The 23,241-nt window shown below is 36.8% G+C and overlaps 2 protein-coding genes across 2 annotated transcripts; both read left to right on the top strand.

The window, feature by feature from the left end:
- Positions 1-1,931: 1,931 nt before the first annotated feature.
- Positions 1,932-13,264, top strand: slc22a5 (solute carrier family 22 member 5). Its single transcript, XM_047378528.1, has 10 exons — positions 1,932-2,807; positions 2,902-3,005; positions 4,736-4,890; positions 5,034-5,205; positions 5,282-5,408; positions 7,557-7,651; positions 7,864-8,078; positions 10,843-11,025; positions 11,178-11,313; positions 12,924-13,264. Exons 1-10 carry the CDS (start codon positions 2,418-2,420, stop codon positions 13,027-13,029), a joined length of 1,683 nt encoding a protein of 560 aa, XP_047234484.1. The 5' UTR covers positions 1,932-2,417; the 3' UTR covers positions 13,030-13,264.
- A 1,621-nt stretch (positions 13,265-14,885) lies between these two features.
- Positions 14,886-22,790, top strand: LOC124876089 (solute carrier family 22 member 4-like). The gene is made up of 10 exons (XM_047378586.1): positions 14,886-15,497; positions 16,731-16,834; positions 16,940-17,094; positions 18,405-18,576; positions 19,506-19,632; positions 19,815-19,915; positions 20,103-20,317; positions 20,634-20,816; positions 22,024-22,159; positions 22,283-22,790. Exons 1-10 carry the CDS (start codon positions 15,069-15,071, stop codon positions 22,353-22,355), a joined length of 1,695 nt encoding a protein of 564 aa, XP_047234542.1. The 5' UTR covers positions 14,886-15,068; the 3' UTR covers positions 22,356-22,790.
- Positions 22,791-23,241: the final 451 nt, after the last annotated feature.

Below are 23,241 nucleotides of genomic sequence, written 5' to 3'. Positions count from 1 at the left end.
ATGGAGTGAAATTATTTTTGAAAATAAATTCTTATATTTTAAGGAGAAGCTGTTGTGAATTTATTCCATATGTGTGCAGAATTTGTTGTTTTGAGAATGCCAGTGTTAAAATTACTCTTTCATCTATTGTTCTAATACCATCGCCATATTGGACTGGTATTCACAGAACAATACCGAACAGACTGAATTTTTTTATTTAAATATTACATAACTTAAGCAGATATTGCACAATTTATATAATTTATGTAATTGTTAAAGCAAGATCATTTTACCTGTGAATAACTAATTTATTTCCTATAGATGAAAAATCTTTATTAGACATTGATTTGTTCAAGTATCTCGGGGTCTTGTTCACGAGTGAGGGAAGAATGGAGCGGGAGATCGACAGACGGATCGATGCGGCTGCCACAGTAATGGGGGCGCTGTGCCGGTCCGTTGTGGTGAAGAGAGAGCTGAGCCGAAAAACAAAGCTCTCAATTTACCGGTCGGTCTACGTTCCTACCCTCACCTATGGCCATGAACTTTGGGTCATGACCAAAAGAACGAGATCCCGGATACAAGCGGCTGAAATGAGCTTCCTCCGTAGGGTGGCCGGGCACTCCCTTAGAGATAGGGTGAGGAGCTCGGCCATCCGGGAGGGGCTCGGAGTAGAGCCACTGCTCCTCCACATCGAGAGGAGCCAGTTAAGGTGGCTCGGGCATCTATACCGGATGCCTCCTGGACGCCTTCCTCGGGAGGTGTTCCAGGCACGTCCCACCGGGAGGAGGCCCAGGGGACGGCCCAGGACACGCTGGAGGGACTATGTCTCTCGGCTGTCCTGGGAACGCCTTGGGCTCCCCCTGGAGGAACTGGAGGAGGTGTCTGGAGAGAGGGACATCTGGGCGTCTCTGCTGAGTCTGCTGCCCCCGCGACCCGGTCCCGGATAAGCGGAAGACGACGAGTACGAGTACGAGTACATTGATTTGTGAGATAATTTTTAAAGAACAGAAAATTGAAGGGAACTCCTACTTTTTCACATGACTCCAAACTTTTTATTTAAACTTTTCAACCTTTATTATAGTGGAAGCATCTTGTCTTTCGCTGTCATCAACCTAAAACCAGCTGCCAGATGTGTTTGAATTTGAAAGTTTGATTCGTTGTCAATGGAGGATAAAAGACTCAAATGAGCATGATCTAATCTTATTAAGAATCAAAGGGCTTGTAACTGTGGAACAAAACTGTTAAAGATTACAATAATCAAACTGGAAGTGGAGATAATGCAAGTCTGTTAACTCTTTTATAACAGTGCATTCCTGATTATTATTAATCAACGCACCAATTAAAGTAATTAACAATGCCACAATGGGTGTAGCATTGAGGAGAATGATGGGACTACTGGAATGTCAAGAGTTTTCACAGTGTATGAGGTGGAAATTCCTAGAAATTATTCACATCATAGCATTTATGTTTCAACTCTTGGTCTTTTTTAAATGTTTGTGTCTGGACTTGCATTAAAGCCCTCAAAAGCAGTATAGATATCAGTCCACTCCTCCAGCAGAATGCACAGAAGTTCCTTTTTCTTTGTCCACCAACACAGATGAGATTAATTTCGTTAAAACTGATTATGTAATACAGCAGCAGTGGCTGCTCTGCAAGACCCAGAATTTAATGTCTCCCTCTAGAGTCCCTGTCTTTAAGTACAGGAATACAGGATTGTACATACAGTAGGTCATTGTTTTTGTAATTTCCAAAAATACAGCTTTGCAAACATTAGTACCCATTCTATGGCAAAGTGTTTATGTGCCATTTCACAAATGTTGGTCTGTAAAATATGTGTAGTTTCTCAGGGACCATGTGAGTTAGCGCTTTATCTTAAAGATAGTAAAGCAAACATGCAAGGTTGATACAGTTTCAGCAGAACTCTCCATAAAGACAGGTCTGCCTCAACAGTCTGTTTTAACACAATTCAACAGGAGTCTTAACACTACTTAGCGATATTTAGAGTACAGTCATGTGGCCTTCTTGGGAGTATTTAAAAGTGAGGAATGCTGTTTAGAGAAAATACCACAGCAGGAACCTTTTCACAGTAGTGTGGGGAGCTGGGTACGTACAGTAGAATGGGTACTACGAGGCTTTAGATTATTTTACTTGCAGCAAAACAAATCACTTAGTGAGGGTCTTAGTGGTTCAACTAGCCTTTAAGAGGTTTTCAATTTGGGATGGAAACTTGATCTCTGCACAACTGGTTTAATACTCTCACAGGACTTGGAAATGGAAATTTTTCAATTCTGACTCCAGCCCACCAAAGGGACCAGTCCATTCTACCCCACAGAGAGCTCACCCCTATAACTCCTGCATTAAGCTGAAGACTTGAAGAGGGACACCACATTTCACTCTCTAAAAGAAGAAGAGAGGTTGTTTTATTCAAAGGGGGGGAAATGGGAGACTATGATGAAGAGACTGCGTTTCTTGGACAAATGGGTCCTTACTTCTGGGTCACATTCTTCCTCTTGAACACAGTTTTTGTGTCAACTGGATTCAATGGACTTTACATCATCTTTGCAGGAGCAGCTCCAAAGCACAGTTGTCTCATTCCAGAAATCAACCTGACGGAGGAGTGGAGAAATGCCATCATTCCTTTCACAACGGTGGGTGGAGAAGAAGTTCAGAGCCAGTGCAGCAGATATACTCTGGCTGTGGTTAAAAATCTTTCTGACGAGGGTTATATTCCTGAAAGGGATGTTAATCTCACAAATCTGTCACAAGAAAGATGTTTAGATGGATGGAACTACAGCAAAGACATCTACCAGTCCACAATAGTCACTGAGGTCAGTATGGAGGTGCATTTGTTTTGTTTTTTTGTTGAAGTTCTGCTACTCTCTGTTGTTTTTATAGCAGTCCCTGATTTTTATGTCTTTACAGTGGAACCTTGTCTGTGACAACCAATGGAAAGTTCCATTTGCATCCTCAACCCTCTTTGTGGGATACCTTTTTGGGTCCCTGATCTCAGGACAGCTTTCTGACAGGTATTTCCTTCTTTATTTACAACTTAATAAATTGGTATAATTACTTTTAATTGTGTTTGTCTATTTATGAGTTGCACAATTCTCTGTGTAGCACCGGTCTGTAATGTGTGTAATTTTGTCTGACTCTGGCATAGAAAACTTGACTGTTGCTTTAAGAAAATAAGGTTCTGATGAAACCATGTAGTAAAGGTTGCTCAATCGATTGCTGATGAAGACGACAGCGCCATCTTCTGTTATAGTAAATGCATATTTAAATGGGTGATCTACAACATTGTGACTTGAATCTGCATCCTATGTCCAGTTCGAATCTATTTTCTTCTTCTCAGTATGACCTATAAGTATTTTTCTTTCACTTGGTAAAATATAGTATGAGATGTTGTTGTCTTTGCAGCATAATATTTATAAGGAATTGTATATTTTATTATTGTTTTGCCTCTTTATAAAATAAAAAAAGTTTATTTATTTCAGTAACTCAATTTAAAAAGAATTTAAAAAGAGTGAAATATTTTATCATTTTATTTCAGTTAATTTTGATGATTATTATTTATGGAAAACTGTCTCTCAGACAAATGTAATATTTCATAAGACCAATAAAAAAGATTTTTAATTCAGAAATGTCAGCCAAGTAAAAAGTATGTCCATGACCTGTACAGAGGTCAACAACACGTCATTATAATTACAAGTGCAAAAGACAGATTACAAACCATAAAATAAACAGTCAATTACTTGTCAAAAATTTGGTATTCCAGACAGTTTACCAGTTACCAAGTCCAGATGTTGACATCACAGTAACTATTAAAAACACAGGCACTGCTCAATGGATTCACATTTTCTAAGATTAAAGAGTTAGACTGTTACCATCATACCAGCGTCATTACAACAGGTTTTGATACTTTTGGCAGTGTGGACAGGTGGCAAATTTGGCTGGAAAATAAAATCCAACAGGATTCCAGCATTTCCGTCAAGCTTGACAGAACATGGAAGCATAACTTGCTCTCAAATATTCTGGTAGAGGGCAGCACTGACTTTGGATTTGATAAAACACAGGAGACCATCACCAGCAGATGGTATGGCTCCCTAAAGCATCACTGACCGTGGAAACTTCACATTGGAACTCAAGCAACTTGGATATGCCTCTCCACTCTTCCTCCAGACTCTGGGACTTTTTCTGGGACATTTTAAAATTAAGTGCAAAATTTACTTGCATCTAAAAAGTGGACTTTAGAATTCTGAGCAACAATTCAGTCCTTTTTTCGCTTATGCCTTTGATGCCCTCTTTGGTCGATAGTGGCTTTAAAAAAAGCAAGCGATGGTTGTAGACAATGTGATGGCCTGGTATCTGAGAAATCCTGCAGTTACCCCTGTTGCTTGTGCACAATTTCAACCACACCTTTTCCTTATACTGAACTTTCTATCAATATCCTTGCATAGGGCTGTTCTATAAACAGCTAGCTTCTTTAGAAATTACCTTATGCAGTAATTACACTCTTTGTAGAGACTCTCTGCTGAACAACAGCCATGCCAGCTGTCTAGTGTATAGGTTATTTTGGATTTCCATTAGCTGTAAACCATAATCATTAATATTGAAATAAATAAAATGTTGAAATACAACAAGCTGTGTGTAATAAAACGATATAAGATAGGTTTCACTATTTGAACTGAATTATTGAAATAGTGTTTTGAAAAATGTACTGAAATTAACCTGTAAATGACTTGCATTTTTTCTTCAGGTTTGGGAGAAAAAAAGTTGTTTTCATGTCTCTTGGGGCTCAGTCTCTCTCTGTTCTGCTTCAATCATTCTCTCAGTCTTGGAAAATTTTCTGTGTCATGTTCCTCTTTGTTGGAGCTTCTCAGATATCCATCTACATTTCTGCATTTGTACTGGGTAAGTACATGCTGACCTAAAGGTGTGATCTAATAACAACCAAAGTAGACTTAATTGAAATCGAATCACTGTCCTAAGAACAAAAAGACATTTATGACTTTCACTGCTTGTTTATAAGTGCATTTTATGTATTTCTCTAACAGGTACAGAGTTGTTGAGTAAAACCATGCGAGTTCTCTTTACAACTCTCGGGGCCTTCCTTTTTTACTGCATCGGTTACATGACACTTCCTTGGATTGCATATGGCATCAGAGACTGGAGAACTCTGTTAGCAGTTCTGTCAGCAACCTCTGTGGTTTACATCCCTTTGTGGTGGTATGTATGTCAGTGCAGTCGCTAATTTCTGAGCTAATGTTGAAAATGTGCTGAACACTTCAAATTGTTTGTTCAGGTTCATCCCAGAGTCGCCTCGGTGGCTGATCACTCAGGGAAGAGTGACGGAGGCAGAGTTGATTGTGAGAGATGCTGCAAGAAAAAACAAAGTGCAGACACCGTCAGTAATCTTTAAAGAATCTGAGGTGAGATTGATGTGTCGTTACCGCTATTTACTTTAATCAGCACTTATTCAGTTGGTTGACATTGCGGGTTTTCTTTTGAGATGTTAAGAAAAGTATGATATGATCATGTGTTTTAATCGCATCCATCTGTCTAGCGTTTATACCCGGTGGCCAGAGTATAGCTGGTGCAACACTGTGCCGTTCTCGCCACAAATTTCATCACTGATGTACCTTTTACAGAAAGGGATGATTTAGTAGCTTTAAACACAGAGGAAAATTTAACTGTAAGTTTTACTTGAAAGTAGTTACTGAGTGATAAGGCTGATTGAATGAATGGAATCAAGCTGATTGTTTATTTCACGCAGTAACACTAGTTTCCTTTATTGATTTATTGTTTTCTGCTAGTCTAAGTTAAGAAATGGCTCAACCGTTATCCAGCATTTCGCTTTGCTTCAGCACTAAAAAGCATTTTTGATTTTTACTCCTTAATGTCAAGTTTTAGGAATGGAATATTTATATATGAAATTAAATGAAATTGCTGGATAGTGTAGGTATAATATTATTAAAGACGTATTTGCTTCAGATTCTTAGATTTAGTTTATGCAGTGTTTTACAAAAGTTTTCAAGCCCTTGAACATTTTGACATTTTGTCACATTACACCCACAAACGACAATGCATTTTATTAGTATTTTATGTGCTAGACCATTACAAAGTAATGCATAATTGCTAAGTTAAAGGAAAAGGATTTTTCAAAGCTTTTTACAAGGAAACATTGAAAAGTGTGCTGTGCATACTGTATTTAGGGTCTGGTTAGGTGAGACCAAAATTTTACTTTTGACCTACATGCAAAAATGTGTGTGGTAAAAAAACAACTGTACATCACCATGTATCCCCACACTGAATCTTGATAGAGGCAGCGTCATGCTTTTCTTATTCAGCCACAGGAAAGAAGGTCAAACTTATAGAAAGATGGATGGAGATAAATACATTCCAAATTCTGAAAGAAAATCTATTGGAGCCTGCAAAAGACTTGAGAAAGAATGGGACTTCCCCATTCCAGCTGGACAAAGACAGTAAACATACAGTCAGAGGTTCAACTGGAGTGGTTTAGATCAAAGCATATCCATGTGTTAAAATGGCCCAGTCAAATTCAAGAACTAAATCCAAATGAAAATCTGTATCAGGACTTGAAAATGTATGTTTACAAATATTCAACATCTGGGCTGACTGAGCTTGAGTTTTTTTTGGTTTTTTTTCAAACAAGATTGGTCAAAAAGTTCTGTCTTTATATACCACTGGTCAAAGGTTTTAGAACACCTTTCTCACTTAATAGGTCTCTATATTTTAAGGACTATTTAAGTTGTAGATTCTCACCAGAGACAACAACCCTGTGAATGTAGACACATGGAATTATGCAGTAAACAAAAAGTGTGAAATAACTCTAAACATTTTTATATTTTAGATTATTACAAAATAGCCACCATTTGCTTTGATTACTGATTTGATCTCTTGGTATTCTCTCCATGAGCTTCATGAGGTGGTAACCTGAAATGGTTTTCAAAGAGTCTTGAAAGAACTTCCCAGACGTTCATTGAGAGATGGTCAAAGTTTAATATTTCAGTCATTACAGCAAATTGCTACTTTAAGGATTCTAAATTATAACATATTTAAAGTTATTTTACAATATTTGGTTTGCTACATAATTGCATATGTGTTCATTAACTATTTTGATGCCTTCATTGAGAATCTACGTATAATGGAAATAGTCATAAACATAAAGAAAACCATTAAATGAGAAAGACATACTAAAACCTTTGACCAGTAGTGTATGTGCAGAGCTTATAGAGACAGTCTCCAAAAAATATTGCAGCTGTAATCACAGTGCAAGGGAGATCTACATAGCACTGATTTGCTGAAATACACCAGTTTCTACATTCATTTTTAAAAATCATATATAACTTTCCTTCCACTTCATAGGTATAGGTACTACTTTGTTTTGATTTTTGCATAAAGTTGCAATAAAATAAATAAGTCTGCGATCGTAGAGTTTCTTGATAATTTTGTGGGTATCATCTCATAACTAAAAACATTTTATGTTTGTGTCAACTTGCATGATCAATTTCAGATGTTTTATTTGGCATTTGTCTAAATTGTAACCTTGATTTTAGGTTGAGGAAATTCTTCCTGGGAAGAAATACACCATGATCGATGTCCTGAAGTCCAGTAAACTCAGATGCATCACACTGATGTGTCTCCTTTTGTGGTGAGAACAAAATGTTCTTAATTATGTTTTTTCAAGCTTTGGGAACGAGACACATGACGCAACCTAGTTCATTCGTATATGGATAAATGAGCAGACAGTTTTCATACAAAATAGAAAAATATACATAAACCAAAGTGTCTGTCCCTTGTATAGTCTTTGACTGTAAACATTTGGATATGAACTTCATTCTGACATTCTTTTTGTCTTTTCAGGATGGCAATAAACATTGGGTATTTTGGCTTATCCCTGAACACATCTAACCTGAGTGGCAACCCTTTTATGAATTGTTTTTTATCAGCTATCACTGAAGTACCCGCCTACATTGTTTCTACTTGTCTGCTGAGGAAATGTCCACGTAGAGCAATTCTGTCAACATTCCTCATTATCGGAGGAGGCGTTCTTCTGCTCATCCAGTTTATCCCTGACAGTGAGACTCCTTTTTTTCTGTATATATATCAGAATGTACAGAACATGTCCGTAATGGGAACACGTCGGCTGTTTGGTGGCGTGTCTAGAGTAAAAATTATTTTACTTCCTTTTAACATTGGTCCAGTATTTATGCCGTCATTAAGCAACAGAAATGCCCAAAAAAGTACAAAAATCATTGAACTGTTATTCTCTTAATGTTTAAAAAGGGACATGATAAGAAAAAGCATTCTGCTTATATTATAAGCTATTTAATCTCTGAAAAGATAAATCATTATAAACTGGTTGAGTATTATTTCTGAGAACTATAATCTTAATTTTAAAAGAAAAATAATTATTTTGCTGCTAAAAAGAGAAATGTATACATTCTCTAAAGATGTCTGATGCAGAAAGATCTTAAAATGGACTTACTTTCATAGGTACAGTAATCATGTACTTCAGATTATTTAGTTATGTTTAAACCGGGCAATGTTTAGCTTATTATAGCTGTCTGAGCTGACCAAGGTGAAGACCTATAAAGTTGTGGTAGATATGCACATGTGCAAGACAAACAGCTTTGTCAGGTAAAATACTCAGACATTGTACATCAGTGTTCAAGGTGTTATCTGAGCAGCTGACTATGCAACTTGGAGTTTACCAGACTAGAAATGTGTTCATAATGTAAGGAGCACACCGTCTATGTGTAAGGTGATTTCAGTTTACGCAAAAGTAGCAGTAAAGTCTCTAAACTTTAAAATGTAGATTAAAACTTGAAAGGAAATCAATATATTATTTAAACTGCCAAAACATGCTATGTCAGGAATGGAACCAGGACTGCAAGGTTTTTAATTTTTTTTATTTAGGACCAAAATAGAAACAAAACAATACACAAGACCATAAGGCTTAATAGGCTGAAATAGGAAAAGGGGAGTAGAAGTACAGGTCCTTCTCAAAAAATTAGCATATTGTGATAAAGTTCATTATTTTCCATAATGTCATGATGAAAATTTAACATTCATATATTTTAGATTCATTGCACACTAACTGAAATATTTCAGGTCTTTCATTGTCTTAATACGGATGATTTTGGCATACAGCTCATGAAAACCCAAAATTCCTATCTCACAAAATTAGCATATCATTAAAAGGGTCTCTAAACGAGCTATGAACCTAATCATCTGAATCAACGAGTTAACTCTAAACACCTGCAAAAGATTCCTGAGGCCTTTAAAACTCCCAGCCTGGTTCATCACTCAAAACCCCAATCATGGGTAAGACTGCCGACCTGACTGCTGTCCAGAAGGCCACTATTGACACCCTCAAGCAAGAGGGTAAGACACAGAAATAAATTTCTGAACGAATAGGCTGTTCCCAGAGTGCTGTATCAAGGCACCTCAGTGGGAAGTCTGTGGGAAGAAAACGTGTGGCAGAAAACGCTGCACAACGAGAAGAGGTGACCGGACCCTGAGGAAGATTGTGGAGAAGGGCCGATTCCAGACCTTGGGGGACCTGCGGAAGCAGTGGACTGAGTCTGGAGTAGAAACATCCAGAGCCACCGTGCACAGGCGTGTGCAGGAAATGGTCTACAGGTGCCGCATTCCCCAGACCTGGGGAGAAGCAGCACTGGACTGTTGCTCAGTGGTCCAAAGTACTTTTTTCGGATGAAAGCAAATTCTGCATGTCATTCGGAAGTCAAGGTACCAGAGTCTGGAGGAAGACTGGGGAGAAGGAAATGCAAAAATGCCAGAAGTCCAGTGTCAAGTACCCACAGTCAGTGATGGTCTGGGGTGCCGTGTCAGCTGCTGGTGTTGGTCCACTGTGTTTTATCAAGGGCAGGGTCAATGCAGCTAGCTATCAGGAGATTTTGGAGCACTTCATGCTTCCATCTGCTGAAAAGCTTTATGGAGATGAAGATTTAATTTTTCAGCACGACCTGGCACCTGCTCACAGTGCCAAAACCACTGGTAAATGGTTTACTGACCATGGTATCACTGTGCTCAATTGGCCTGCCAACTCTCCTGACCTGAACCCCATAGAGAATCTGTGGGATATTGTGAAGAGAACGTTGAGAGACTCAAGACCCAACACTCTGGATGAGCTAAAGGCCGCTATCGAAGCATCCTGGGCCTCCATAAGACCTCAGCAGTGTCACAGGCTGATTGCCTCCATGCCACGCCGCATTGAAGCAGTCATTTCTGCAAAAGGATTCCCGACCAAGTATTGAGTGCATAACTGTACATGACTATTTGAAGGTTGACGTTGTTTGTATTAAAAACACTTTTCTTTTATTGGTCGGATGAAATATGCTAATTTTGTGAGATAGGAATTTTGGGTTTTCATGAGCTGTATGCCAAAATCATCCGTATTAAGACAATGAAAGACCTGAAATATTTCAGTTAGTGTGCAATGAATCTAAAATATATGAATGTTAAATTTTCATCATTACATTATAGAAAATAATGAACTTTATCACAATATGCTAATTTTTGGAGAAGGACCTGTATAACAACAATAGAGACAATTGCCTGGCTGTATAATGAGCACTTAGACAAAGTTAGCAACATTACCAGTTCCTTTCACCAACCTGTTAGGTACCAGCATTTGCTTCTCAATAGCTTTATTTAGTCCTTTTTTGAACTCCATCTCTTGCAATGTCCTGTAGCAACATAACAGCAGCTGGTTATTTTGGGTCTGTTGGTTTAAAGACCTAATTTTGTCATTGTTTGTGTTGCTACAAGAACTGCATAAGAGACCAAAGTGTTTTTCCCTCCCTCGTTTCTCTTTAGCGCTCCATTATCTTGCTCTGGCACTGGAAATGATTGGGAAGTTTGGCTTCACCATGGCCTTCACCATTGTTTACATCTATACTGCTGAGATCTACCCCACTGTACTTAGGAATGTTGGGATGGGAATGTGCTCCTCAGCTGCCCGAATCGGCAGTATCACAGCTCCTTACGTCATCTACTTAGGTACTTCATGCTTCTGTTGGTCGCAAAGTCATTAATGGCGCAGATGTCATGACAAAGCAAAAAGCATCTGCACAGAATATTCTAAGCATAATGCACCTTTTGAGTGAAAGTATGCCAAAGTTTTCCAATTTGTAACTTTTTTTTATTTACAGGTACATATAATAAGGTTCTACCTTACATTTTAATGGGAAGTTTCACCATAGCCTCTTCTGTGGTTAACCTCTTCCTTCCGGAGACCTTCAACAAAGATCTCCCAGAAACAGTGGAGCAGATGCAGGAATGCCAGGGGTATTTATTGTTCATACTTAGGCTATATTTTGCAATGTGTTTATTGAAATAGGACTTTCTGTTACATAGAAAGACACACTGCATTAATAAAACATTATACGAAGTTGAAGAAAACACTGGAATATAAACACCAAAAATATGTTTAGCTTTACTAGAAAATCACCATGATTAAAAATACAGTGGGTCACGCCTGGGTTTACATGACTATAAGCAGTAACGATGGTGATGTTCGGCTTTAGTTTGAAGTTACACCATAACCTATCCTTGAAGCTAGTGTACAGTGAAAGCAAACACAGTTTCAGATAACACTTCAAACAGCTCTGCTTTTTGATAAGAATATATTATTTGGGTGACTCAAACTGAGGAATACAGGCAACATGTTTCTGAAAACAGATGTTACCATACACTATGTTTCCTACGGTTTCTTACTGTAGGTTTGCTGTTTTACATCAGTTAGAATTACAGATTTGTTTCTGTTTGCCAAATTCCAGAAAGAGAAATATTTTTTATAGATTTTTTTCATATATTTCCTCAGACGTTTACATACATTAAGTTGATGTTCCTTGGAACAATTTGGGACATCCTGGATGATGATGTCACAGCTATATAAGCTTCTGATAATTTATAACTTTTGAGGTAACTAGAGACACACAGTGGATGAGGCAACACCTCAAAAACTCTACTTCCTTGTGTGACATCATGGGAAAATAGAAAGAAATCTGTCAAAATAACAGCAAAAGGACTGTGGAGCTTCAAAGGTCTGATTCAACATTCTTTGGTGCACTTTCCAGGTTCCTGAAGATTGCTATGATCATGTTTTTAAACAATGTTAGGAAAGCTGGGAATGTCCAGGCAATGTACCACGCAGGAAGGTTCTGTGTCGAGGAATGTTTTGTTGTGAAATGTAGAAAATGTAGAAAAAAAAAGAAAAAGCAAAAGCCCTCTTGAATATGCTTACTGACAGTAGTAAGAGAATGTCACTATCCACAGTGACGAGTTCTGTGCTAACACAAGCTGAAGGGCCACTCAGAGAGGAAGAAGCCATTACTCCAAAAACAACATAAAAAGCTGCAAATGAACACAATGACAGCAACTTTTGAAGACATGTTGGGCATAAATGTACATTGACCCTAAGAATGCTATTACTTACAAAGGGTTTAGAGGACAACAAAGCGGATGTTTTTTTTGGAGTGGCCATCACAATACCCTGATCTCAGTCACATAGAAAATCAGGGGGAAGAGCAACCTGACTGGGTTACACCAGTTCTGTCAGGAGAAATGGGCCAAAATTCCAATAAACTATGATGAGAAACTTGATAAAGGAGTCCCAGGTTTGGCCCAAGTCATACAGTTTAAAAGAAAATACTGAGGAAATGTATGTAAACCTCAGAATTTTCTGAACATTTTTTATAGAAATGATCTTCTGTTATTCTGGCAATTAGCAAATACAAGTAATTTGGGTAACTGACCTAAAACAGAAACATTTTTGTCAGTGAAAAAACATTAGTCCTTTTATAGAACGTGAGTAAATCTATGGTTTCAACTATATCTAGAGCTTACTGATAAAATGAGGATTGTTGATAATTTTCTATTTTTAAAATACATTGCAGGTTCTGTGGAGGGTCCACAAAGAGGAAATATTTTCAAAATGGAGCATCACGTAAACGACCAGTTCTGCAAAAAGAAAAATCTGAAGTGCAAACGCTCAGCCTTTAGATTTTTAGCATTGTAACGAAGGAACTTTTTCTTTCCTGATTTCTCAACAAAAAACAGGTGAAATGTATAAATCAACCCTGCAAAATGCCCAGTGGGGATCCAAAAAACCATAAACAAAACCAAATATTGTGTTTTGGTTTTTTTTTGTTTTGGCCTAGTTGATGTTTATGAATTAAAACATTTTCTAGAAATGTCACAAAATAATAATTGAATAAAATGTTTGTATCCACTTGCACCATGTGTGTCAAGAACTTTTGTCTTACAATTTTTGTCATATGGCTATGATTACAAACTTATACATCTAACTTTTCTCTATACAGAACCTGACAACTTCACTAAACGTTATGTATGAAAAGTCTCGTTATTGTTGTTACATAAGTTTCTTGAGTTCTCCAAGTTGTTTAATGATTAAGATAACTCCATTGTGATCTATCATTCTTAGGAACAACAGCATGAGTAAGGATCATAGAAATAATTAACCTAACTGCGTCTTATGGTGGCAAACTACTAGCAGGATTCTCTAATTAACTTTTATAAATCTAATATACTGTAAGAAGAAATCTGGGTGGTTTAGAATTAAAAACTGTTACAGCAAGGTCTGATGCCTGCTCATTGTGATTTTAATATGTGTACTTTGTTTTTTGCTCCTCTTTTTTAGAAGACATGATTTTCCCACCAACTTATAAGTCTTACTACAATGACTGACACTTTTTAAAAAACTTGACTGTGTTTTATTCCAAATGACATCAAAATGATGCATGTACTGCAAAATGTGTGGCTTATATCACCATGGTAAGTCAAAATGGCACCGAAAGTATTAGAACAGCCACATGGTTTCATACATTGCTGTGTGGGTGCATTCTTCCATTGGGGCTACATTACATTAAAGTTAAAAGAAGAAAAATAAAGATTAAAAAAAGCCATTTAGACGTAAAGAATAATATTTGCTTCCAAGTGATGCATTGGAAGCAATTCAGCACATTGCATCAAGATGGAATAATCTCCATTCATTCTACAGCAGACTTCCTGGAACTCAGGTACTGTGTGGATTATTATTTCAGCACAATTAATGATCTAGACTTTGCTCCACTAATGTTCACATGATTACTCTTACAACTTGACCTATTTTCAAACACATACCATAACATAGTTTTGAACACTTTTGCACTTTTGTTTTTCAACTTTAGTTGAACGGTTCTTTTTATCCCAAGCATTTCATTGCATTGTTGAATGTGTGTTAACCTACATATGACAAATAAACCACTACAATACAATACAAAATATGGTTCACTTTAAATCTGTGGCTGTTGACTTTTAATAAAATCAGGTAGGTGGCATCAGGTTCATTGTGTGTATATGATTAAACTCAGGTCATTACTAAATGAATACTATCCATAAAATAAGACAAAGTCAACTCTTTAACTTTAGTTATGTAAAGGTGTTAATAAATTGTAGAGTTTAATCAGTTTTCTGTTATTTCTTTGATGGTTTTTTCTAACTATAGGAAGTACTGAGCCAAATTCGTTATAGCTTACTATCCTTTAGGACTTTGGTCCTTGTACCAGTTTATGAACAACCACAACAAAGCACAACATAATCTCATTATTGTTTAACTGCTGTTGCAATAAAAAACACAAGTATCCATGGTCATTGCAATGACAGCTTTCATTACTGTTTTACTTTTACTTGAGAATGATTTACTTTAAAGAATTTATTAGAGGATGCACTCCTGTCTTAACATTTTTCTTTATTATTAAATAAGTTAAGGCAAAAACCTTTTCTAAGTAATGAATTAGCAATGTCTTTATTCAGAAAAATTAAATTGGATAATAAGATAAATCAGAGATAATTCTGTTTTACGGCGCTGAATGTAACTGTGTAACCTCCCACATTTTGATGATGGAGGCATCTTAAAACGGGAGCTCAGCTTTACAGTTCAAAGCACTTCTTTGCATAACACAGAGCTGTGCAGAAAACTCTGTGTTGTGCATATTAGTGGTTATAAAGGATTAGATTGTTTTCCTCTATTTTTCTTAAAAATGAAGGAATTTGGCCAGGAAAAGGACAACCCAAAAGTCAGGGACTATGACACCATCACCTCTTTCATTGGGTCCTGGGGACCCTTTCAGAGGAGGATTTTTTTTGCATTGGCCATCAGCATCTTACCGAATGGATTTACTGGAATCTATATCGTATTTGTAGGTGACACCCCACCTCATGAATGCAGCATTCCCGAGAACAACAGCATCAGCGAGATGTGGAGAAATGTGACAATTCCACTGGAAACAGTCGATGGAGTCACAAAGCGCAGCTCTTGTTGGAGGCTTAACTTGGAAACAGTCAGGAACTACTCTCAAAAGAACATTATCCCAAATGTAGATGTGAACGTGAGTGAAATTCCTTGGGAAAAGTGTTTGGATGGATGGACATACAGCAAGAAAATCTACCAGTCAACTATAGTTACAGATGTAAGCCTTTTATATTTTGAAATATTCAGCAATGACTGGACTTTAGAAGCTTCCTACTTTAAGCTTTTATTCTGTATGATCTGGTCACCATGGCTACAAATATTTCGCTAGACCTGGCAAGAAACAAAGCTTTTTAAATAATCTAACAAAGCTGAGATTACTGAATATTGTTTACAGATTCAATGTTTACCAGAAATAACTTCTTTCTCACACATTCCAAAGTTTTCATTTAGTTTCATTGAGGTCTCTAATTTTCAAACTTCATTGAGATTTGATGTTTAAAGGTTTTTCCAACAACTGCATGTATTAAAATAGAGGTGTCCCAGTCCAGTCTTCGAGAGCTACCATCCTGCAACTTTTAGATGCATCCCTACTCCAACACACCTGAAAGAAGGGACCCATGGAAGCTTCAGGATTAGAAGGCTGTGTGGATGAATGGACCAGAATCACACCTGAGCGATGCATGACCAGATTCTCCTAACAGGAGTCGTCTTGAAGCTGTTATTACCAGCAAAGACTTTTGTTAAAAGCATTAAATTAATTTCAGTAATTGCATTCTAAAGTTTTTCTTTGTCACACAAAACTTAATATCTGAACATCTATGGTTTAATTTCTTTGCATATGTGGATTGGATGGGTTGTTCCCTACATCTGGTAAGAATTTCATGCCAATTACACCTTTAGAAACTAAATTACTTGGTTACATATTGGCGATATGGTACTTATTTTACATGTTATAAAGATTTTGTTGGGGTAGTTTTCAATATAAGCACCACTTTAGACTGACAAAAAACCCTTGTCTCAAAAAAACCATTTGTTTCAATCATAATGATTTTTTTTTTGTTCAACTACATATAAGAACTCATACAGAAGCAATGAGCAATTTCCAACCACCTAGAATTTTGGTGGGACATTTTTCATAAATCTGAAAAATAAAGTTTTTTTCCTTGCGGTATAACCGAAGATATCATAATGTAGCAATTTTGTTTAAATTTGGATGGCTCAGAAGAAGAGATAAAGGATAAAGGACGCTGCTAGCATCTTTTCCATGTCCTTTAAACTGTCTATACAAGAGGCTTGAATTTTTAGACAGGTTGTGCAAGTTGCATTTTTATTTAAAGAGGCTTAAATGTGTAATAGCTAAAGGCCATATATACACAAAAAAGCAACTATTATCATACCTATAAAGGATTTTGTGGCAAAATAAAAAAAAATTTAAAAATCTTTTTTACAGTGGGACTTGGTATGTGATGATGCATACAAATCTCCATTGACCACCTCTATTCATTATGTTGGGGTACTAGTCGGAACTATGGTATCAGGCCAGATGTCTGACAGGTATGTACCTTATGCTGAATGTTTTTTGTTTTTTTTTAAATCTAACTTTCCTTTTAGGGGTAAATTAAACACAATCTGGCTGACCCAATGACTTGTTTTCCACAGGTTTGGAAGGAAGCCGCTTCTCTTTGTCATGATGGCACTTCAAACTATAGCGATTACAGCACAGATCTTCTCTCCCAGCTGGGAGATCTTCACCTTCATTTTTTGTCTTGTGGGTGCTGGAGGATACTCCAACTACACAATAGCATTTGTTCTGGGTATGTTGTTTAAGCCAAAAAAATTAATTTCAAAAACAATTATAAATAATTGGAAAAGTAAATGGAAGTCAGGACAAAAATGTTTGCTCTGCATTTGTAACTAACCATGACAGCATATCATGCATTGTTTGTTCCAACATACACTATATTACAAAATGTATTTGCTCAGTCAACCAGATTATTGAATTTAGGTGTTTTCCAAGGCCACATGTGTATGGGAATACAGTAGTACCGCATGCAGACTGCTTCTATTAGTATTTGTGAAAGAATGGGTCACTCTCCAGAGCTTGGTGAAATAGAGAATGGTTCCATGAAAGTTTGACACCAGTGAAATAAGTTCAATGTTGACATTTCAACACAGTCAACTCTTAGTGGTGTTTTAGCAAAGTGGAAGTGTTTGGAAATGACAGCAAAAAAAGCTATGAAGTGCTTTCTGCAGATTTAATTGCTACACAGCCCCCAAGTTTCACGTTACCTTAAAATGAGCTCTAGAACAGTGCTTGGAGAGCTTCATGGAATCAGATGCAACTCTAGAGCAGTAGAGAGATATTTCTTCTGTGTTTGGCATTCCAGTGGTGAGTCTGGATTTGGCAGTTGCCAGAAGATCTTCCGTTGTTCTCTCGGACTGTGTTATTATTTGTTTGTTTCGTAGATTCATTTAAATAAATACGAACAGGAACAAATTGTATGTTTCGCGACAGGAAGCTAGTAGCACAGTGCCAAAAGATGAAATATAAGGTTATTTTGCAAACTTGTCTTTCATACAAGCAAAAAAACATTCATCTGAAAACAGTTAGCTACTAAATAGAAAATAATTAAATAATCAACCAGTGTGGATCATATGGCTATTGTCAGTAGAGTTCAAGATTTTTTTCGTACCTGAATTACTGAAAATAAGTGAAAAGGCAGCCTTTAATTCTGGTAAAGCTGTTAAATTATCACTGCCACACAGAAGCTGGTTGAATTTGTTTTCATTCATCAAAAACCTATAAAGACACACGTGAAGATTATGTCTATTCTTTTGCATTCTAGTGCCCCACTGTTTTTGGCTGAATATGTGATGGCATGGAGTGATATGTAGACAGTTTGTATACTAAACTATCCAAATAAATGTTTGTGCACATAAACATTTTGAGAAGGGACCTTTTTAAAAAACCTTCATACATGAGTCCAGCATTGTAAAACATACCATAAGAAGTTGAGATTTGTAGGATATTTAAGTCTATAAACAAATAAACTCAAAATTGGCAATAATTTCCCAAAACAACAGCTTTTCTTATTTTAAAAGGTTTTCCTTATAAAACCTACAGGATCTGAAATTCTCAGCCCCAGAACCCGGGTTATCTTCTGTTCCCTTGGAGTTTTTATGGGCTCAGCTGTAGGTTACATGGCCATGCCTGCTGTAGCCTACTTCATCCGTGATTGGAGAATGCTGCTGATTGCAATGGCTGTATCTGGACTCATCTACACTCCTCTGTGGTGGTAAGAATACTGAAGTATGTTAAAAAAAAATAAAGACATTTACATGACAATTTACTGATCTGATTTATATTATCTCTTTGTCCTTTGATTTAAACTTCTTCATGTAAAGATTTTCCTAGAATTGGAAAACACAAAAAGTCCGCTTTGCGTTCGTCACTCTTTGTATTTTATGCCCCTCAGACCATAAGGTCCCTCCTTTTCACAGAACAACCTTTGAATTTTGAATGTTAATGTATTCCTTAAGCCTTTTGCAACTTTTTAATTGCCCAAAAGTAAATCAGCTTGAAAAATAAATATGTCTGGACTGTTACAGCAAAGAGTTGGTATGATCCACATATCCAGCCTTATAACTGGTGCATTTGAAAGTTCATGTAAGCATGTTTTATAATTAACACCCCAGACCTCAATGCAGTGTGCTAAATATGGTAAAATTAATTAATAATGCAGAGTGTGGAGGGAATCATAGTCCAGTACGTTCTCAGCCTTATTCAAAACTATCCTCTGATAATTTATTTTGTACATGATGAATGTGAGACCTGCAGTTGAAATTATTGTTTTCTGCGGCCTCTTAGAATTAGTTTTCAGCTGGGTTTGAATTTCTTTTTCCAAAATAGCACAATTTTAGCTTCCCTAAGTTTTTGTCAAACCAGGTTTTAAATGTATGCATTTGCTGTGCCTTTTCTTGTACTTTTTTTAATACGGTCCACAGAAAGAAATCTGTTAATGTCAATTGCCAAAAAGCGAGCTTCAATACTTTTGATACTTTTTGTTCACCATTTATACATAATAAAAAAAATCTGGCCCCATGCTAACCCCTGTGGGACACCACAAACGTTCAAAGATGCAGATCAGAACCTTCACAACAACTTCACAAGCTGTTGTTTTCCTCATAACTTTCACTTATCTGATAAATATGCTTGTGTTTTCAGGTTGCTCTCAGAGTCTCCTCGCTGGCTGCTTTCTCAAGGGAGAGTAAAAGACGCAGAAGCCATTCTTAGAAAAGCTGCAAAAATGAATAGAGTAGAAGTCCCTCAGGACATTTTTAGCCCAGCTGAGGTAAGTTCATCACAAACCACATCATTATCAGTATAAAAAACACTAAACCTTTAATTAGGTTTGCATTTGGCTTGCAGCCATAAAACCTATTCATGACCACTTCTTCTTTTAAAGCATTTTTATTAATTTATTTATTGGAATCAATGCTTATTGCACTGACCATTCCTTCTTATTTTACATAGATTGAAGATGCTTTGTCTAAGAGTGGTGAGAAAATAAATCCATTGGTCATCCTGAAAAGCTGCAATATAGCATCTATTACATTGTTATGTGCCAGTCTGTGGTATGTCTTCAACTTACTTACATGAAATACATCCTTACGTTACAACACTTTCATTCATGGCAATGTTTTAAGCTTTAGCATCCAGTGCAGCATTTCTGCAGTTGCACCAGATAATTGTCTCACTTTGCATGTAGATTTTTGTTCTTGTAATCTGCAATTAAAGTGAGTTTTGTGAATGTCTTCGCAGGATGATCATCACCATTAGCTACTATGCTTTGCTCCTTAACACTTCAAATCTTCATGGTGACCCCTTCCTAAACTGCTTCCTGTCAGCTGTGACAGAAGTTCCAGCATACATAATTGCCTTGTTGCTGCTGCGGTTCTGCTCCAGACACCTGTGTCAGTCCTCCACTCTTTTCCTCGGAGGCGTCATGATCCTCTGTGTTCGACTTATACCCATAGGTAATGCTGCTATGCTGTTAACTAACAGAACTTGAAACATGTCAAAATATGGCAGATTTTGGAAAGAAAAAAACTGATTGCATTTTTACCTAACTAATCTGCCATTTCATTTGTTTTGAACAGAAAAACAGAACCGAATAAAACAGATATGACTAGAACAAAAATGTGTAACTATTTTATAGAGAAACTGATTGACTGATTTGTGCCTTTTCAGGAACCAGATCCCAATCAAAGCCACCCTCTTGCTGCATCAAAACACTTAATGTTTTTAGCAAACAATAAATGTGAAGCTGAATTTTCTTCTCTATTTCTCTAGATTTACCCACTGTGGCTGTGCTTCTTGAGATGTTAGGAAAGTTTGGAGTGACTGCAGCGTTCTGTGTAGTTTATTCCGTCACATCAGAGCTCTTCCCCACTGTTATCAGAAATACAGCAATGGGCTGCTGCTCCATGGCTGCCCGTATTGCCACTATCATCTCTCCTTTTATTATTTATCTAGGTAAATGTACTTTATTTTTACAGTATAAAAAGATCATTCATTCAAAATTAGATCAGCACTTTATCAACTTTCCATTTTCTGGAAAATGTTTTAAATTATAAAACATGTAGATATATAAATGTGATCACTTCACTTTTTTGTTTGTGTTTTTTTGCATAGTAAATACATATTGTACAATATTGTCTATGATGTGTTAAAAAATAAAAAAAGAGACAACACTACAGAAGTAAAAAAATGTATAACTGTTACATACAGAGCCTTGGAAAATTACTTGCAGTATATACATACATTACACTTTTTAGCTTAATATTTTTTTTATTTTTGTTTCGCTTTGCAATATGTGCTACTTTCCATTGGTCTATTATTTAATAAACTAACTTCTAATATAATTAGTTAGAAGATATAAATTTTAGCTTAAGCAGTAAAGATCCCAATGATCAAATAATACAAATATCACTGAAGAGACAAATATCTCCTACAAACAAAGGTTGCATTAATGTCTTCTATACAGAGTGGAATTTTTTTTAAATTTGTCACGAAACAGCAACATTTGCAAAAACAACAAACCAACCACAAATATATCGTTTTTTGTAGTTCTGTATTTAATTTCTTTTAGGCTATCTAGGGCATTTTTCTCAGAAAAATCTTACAAGTTAAATCTTGAAAGAAATATTTAAAAATGTCTGCTGCCAGAAAATGTTTCTCGTATTGTTCGTCATGAATGCAAAAGCAAAGATTAGTTCTCAACATTGTTTTGGTTTCTAAGTGCAGAAGAAGGACATTCAATTTATATTCAGTTAAAGAAGGGTTCCTAACAAAAACAATTGATCTAAAAACTTGACAAGCAATCTGCCCCACTCAGTGGAGGTGTGGGGTGATTACAATAAACTTGCTCTGCTTCACCTCCCAAATGCACATTTGAAACAAATTACTTGAACAGCCCAACTGAACTTTAGAAACTTAGAATGTGTTATTTACAATAGATGTTGACTTTATCTGAAATATAAATAACTTATTTTAAACTTGCCGTTTTTGACACAATAACATAAAAAATATGATTTATTGGAAGTTATCACAAATGAAGTAGATCTGTTACCTTAATTTAAGCTACATGTAATAGATGTTTTTTTTTAAACTGTTGGAATGACATTTTTACTAAGCTTTTTCTTTTCCTCTCTCAAAGCATGTTTACCTTTTTTATTTGCAGGGAAATACTACAAGGCACTCCCGTACATTGTGATGGGTGTTTTAGCCATTGCTGGTGGGATTATCTGCTTCTTGCTGCCAGAGACGTATGGGAAGGCGTTGCCAGAGACCATACCTCAAATGCAGTACATCTGCGGGTGAGTCTAAAACTGTGTTTTTTACACTGATAATTTTGTATGTTATTGCTCTCGATGTAATGATTTCAGTGAAGAAGAAAGCAATTGTTTTGTAATTGTCACTTACTGTTTTTGTTTACACAGGAGAAGAAGACAGAAGGAAACAGAAACTGTGGAGAAAGAGTTTGTCTCCCAAACTAAAGAAACCAAGTTATAGCTAGTTATAGCCTCTGTTAATGTTAATGTTAATGTTAATGTAGTTGCATTTAGTTTTTTGTCTTATACATTTTTAATGTGGAACATCTTTATGAAATATGTTTGTATTGTCTATGTTGTCTTCACAGCTGCTGATTATTTTATTTACTTACTTCAGCGTTCCTTAAATATCAAACCTGCTTTGTTTTATTGACAGACAGTGTAACCGTACCAATTCTTATTGCCTCATCTCACTTGCTAAATGAAGAGCGCACATCCAACTATTGTGACAGGGCTTACAGGTCGCGTCTCATTGCAGTTCTTTTTGCAGCAATGAATTACAAAATTAAATGTTCAGTAAGCTTTTGTGGTTGCAAAGTTGGGCTTGTGTTCAATTATGTAGCACTGCAAGTTTGTACATACTAACTTTGGGAATATTAAAACTATTTAAAGCATGTCAACTTGTACAATCAGGCTGTTTCCTTACAGCATCCTGGATGTCAGTCAGTCAGTCAGTCATTTTCTACCTCTTATTCCATATTGGGTCGCAGGGAAACTGGTGCCTATCTCCAGCAGTCTATGGGCGAGAGGCAGGGTACACCCTGGACAGGTCGCCAGTCCATCGCAGGGCAACACACAAACAACCATGCACACACTTATTCACACACCTAAGGGAAATTTAGAGAGACCAATTAACCTAATAGGCATGTCTTTGGACTGTGGGAGGAAGCCGGAGTACCTGGTGAGAACCCACGCATGCACGGGGAGAACATGCAAACTCCATGCAGAAAGACCCCTGGCTGGGAGTCAAACCCAGGACCTTCTTGCTGCAAGGCAAGAAGGTCCTGGGGCAAGAAGGCAACAGCGCTACCAACTGCGCCACCGTGCAGCCCGGTTTATAATTTGTA

This window comes from Girardinichthys multiradiatus, chromosome 11 (assembly GCF_021462225.1).
Source record: "Girardinichthys multiradiatus isolate DD_20200921_A chromosome 11, DD_fGirMul_XY1, whole genome shotgun sequence".
Taxonomy (NCBI): Eukaryota; Metazoa; Chordata; class Actinopteri; order Cyprinodontiformes; family Goodeidae; genus Girardinichthys; species Girardinichthys multiradiatus.
This window is presented reverse-complemented; position numbering and strand designations above follow the sequence as displayed.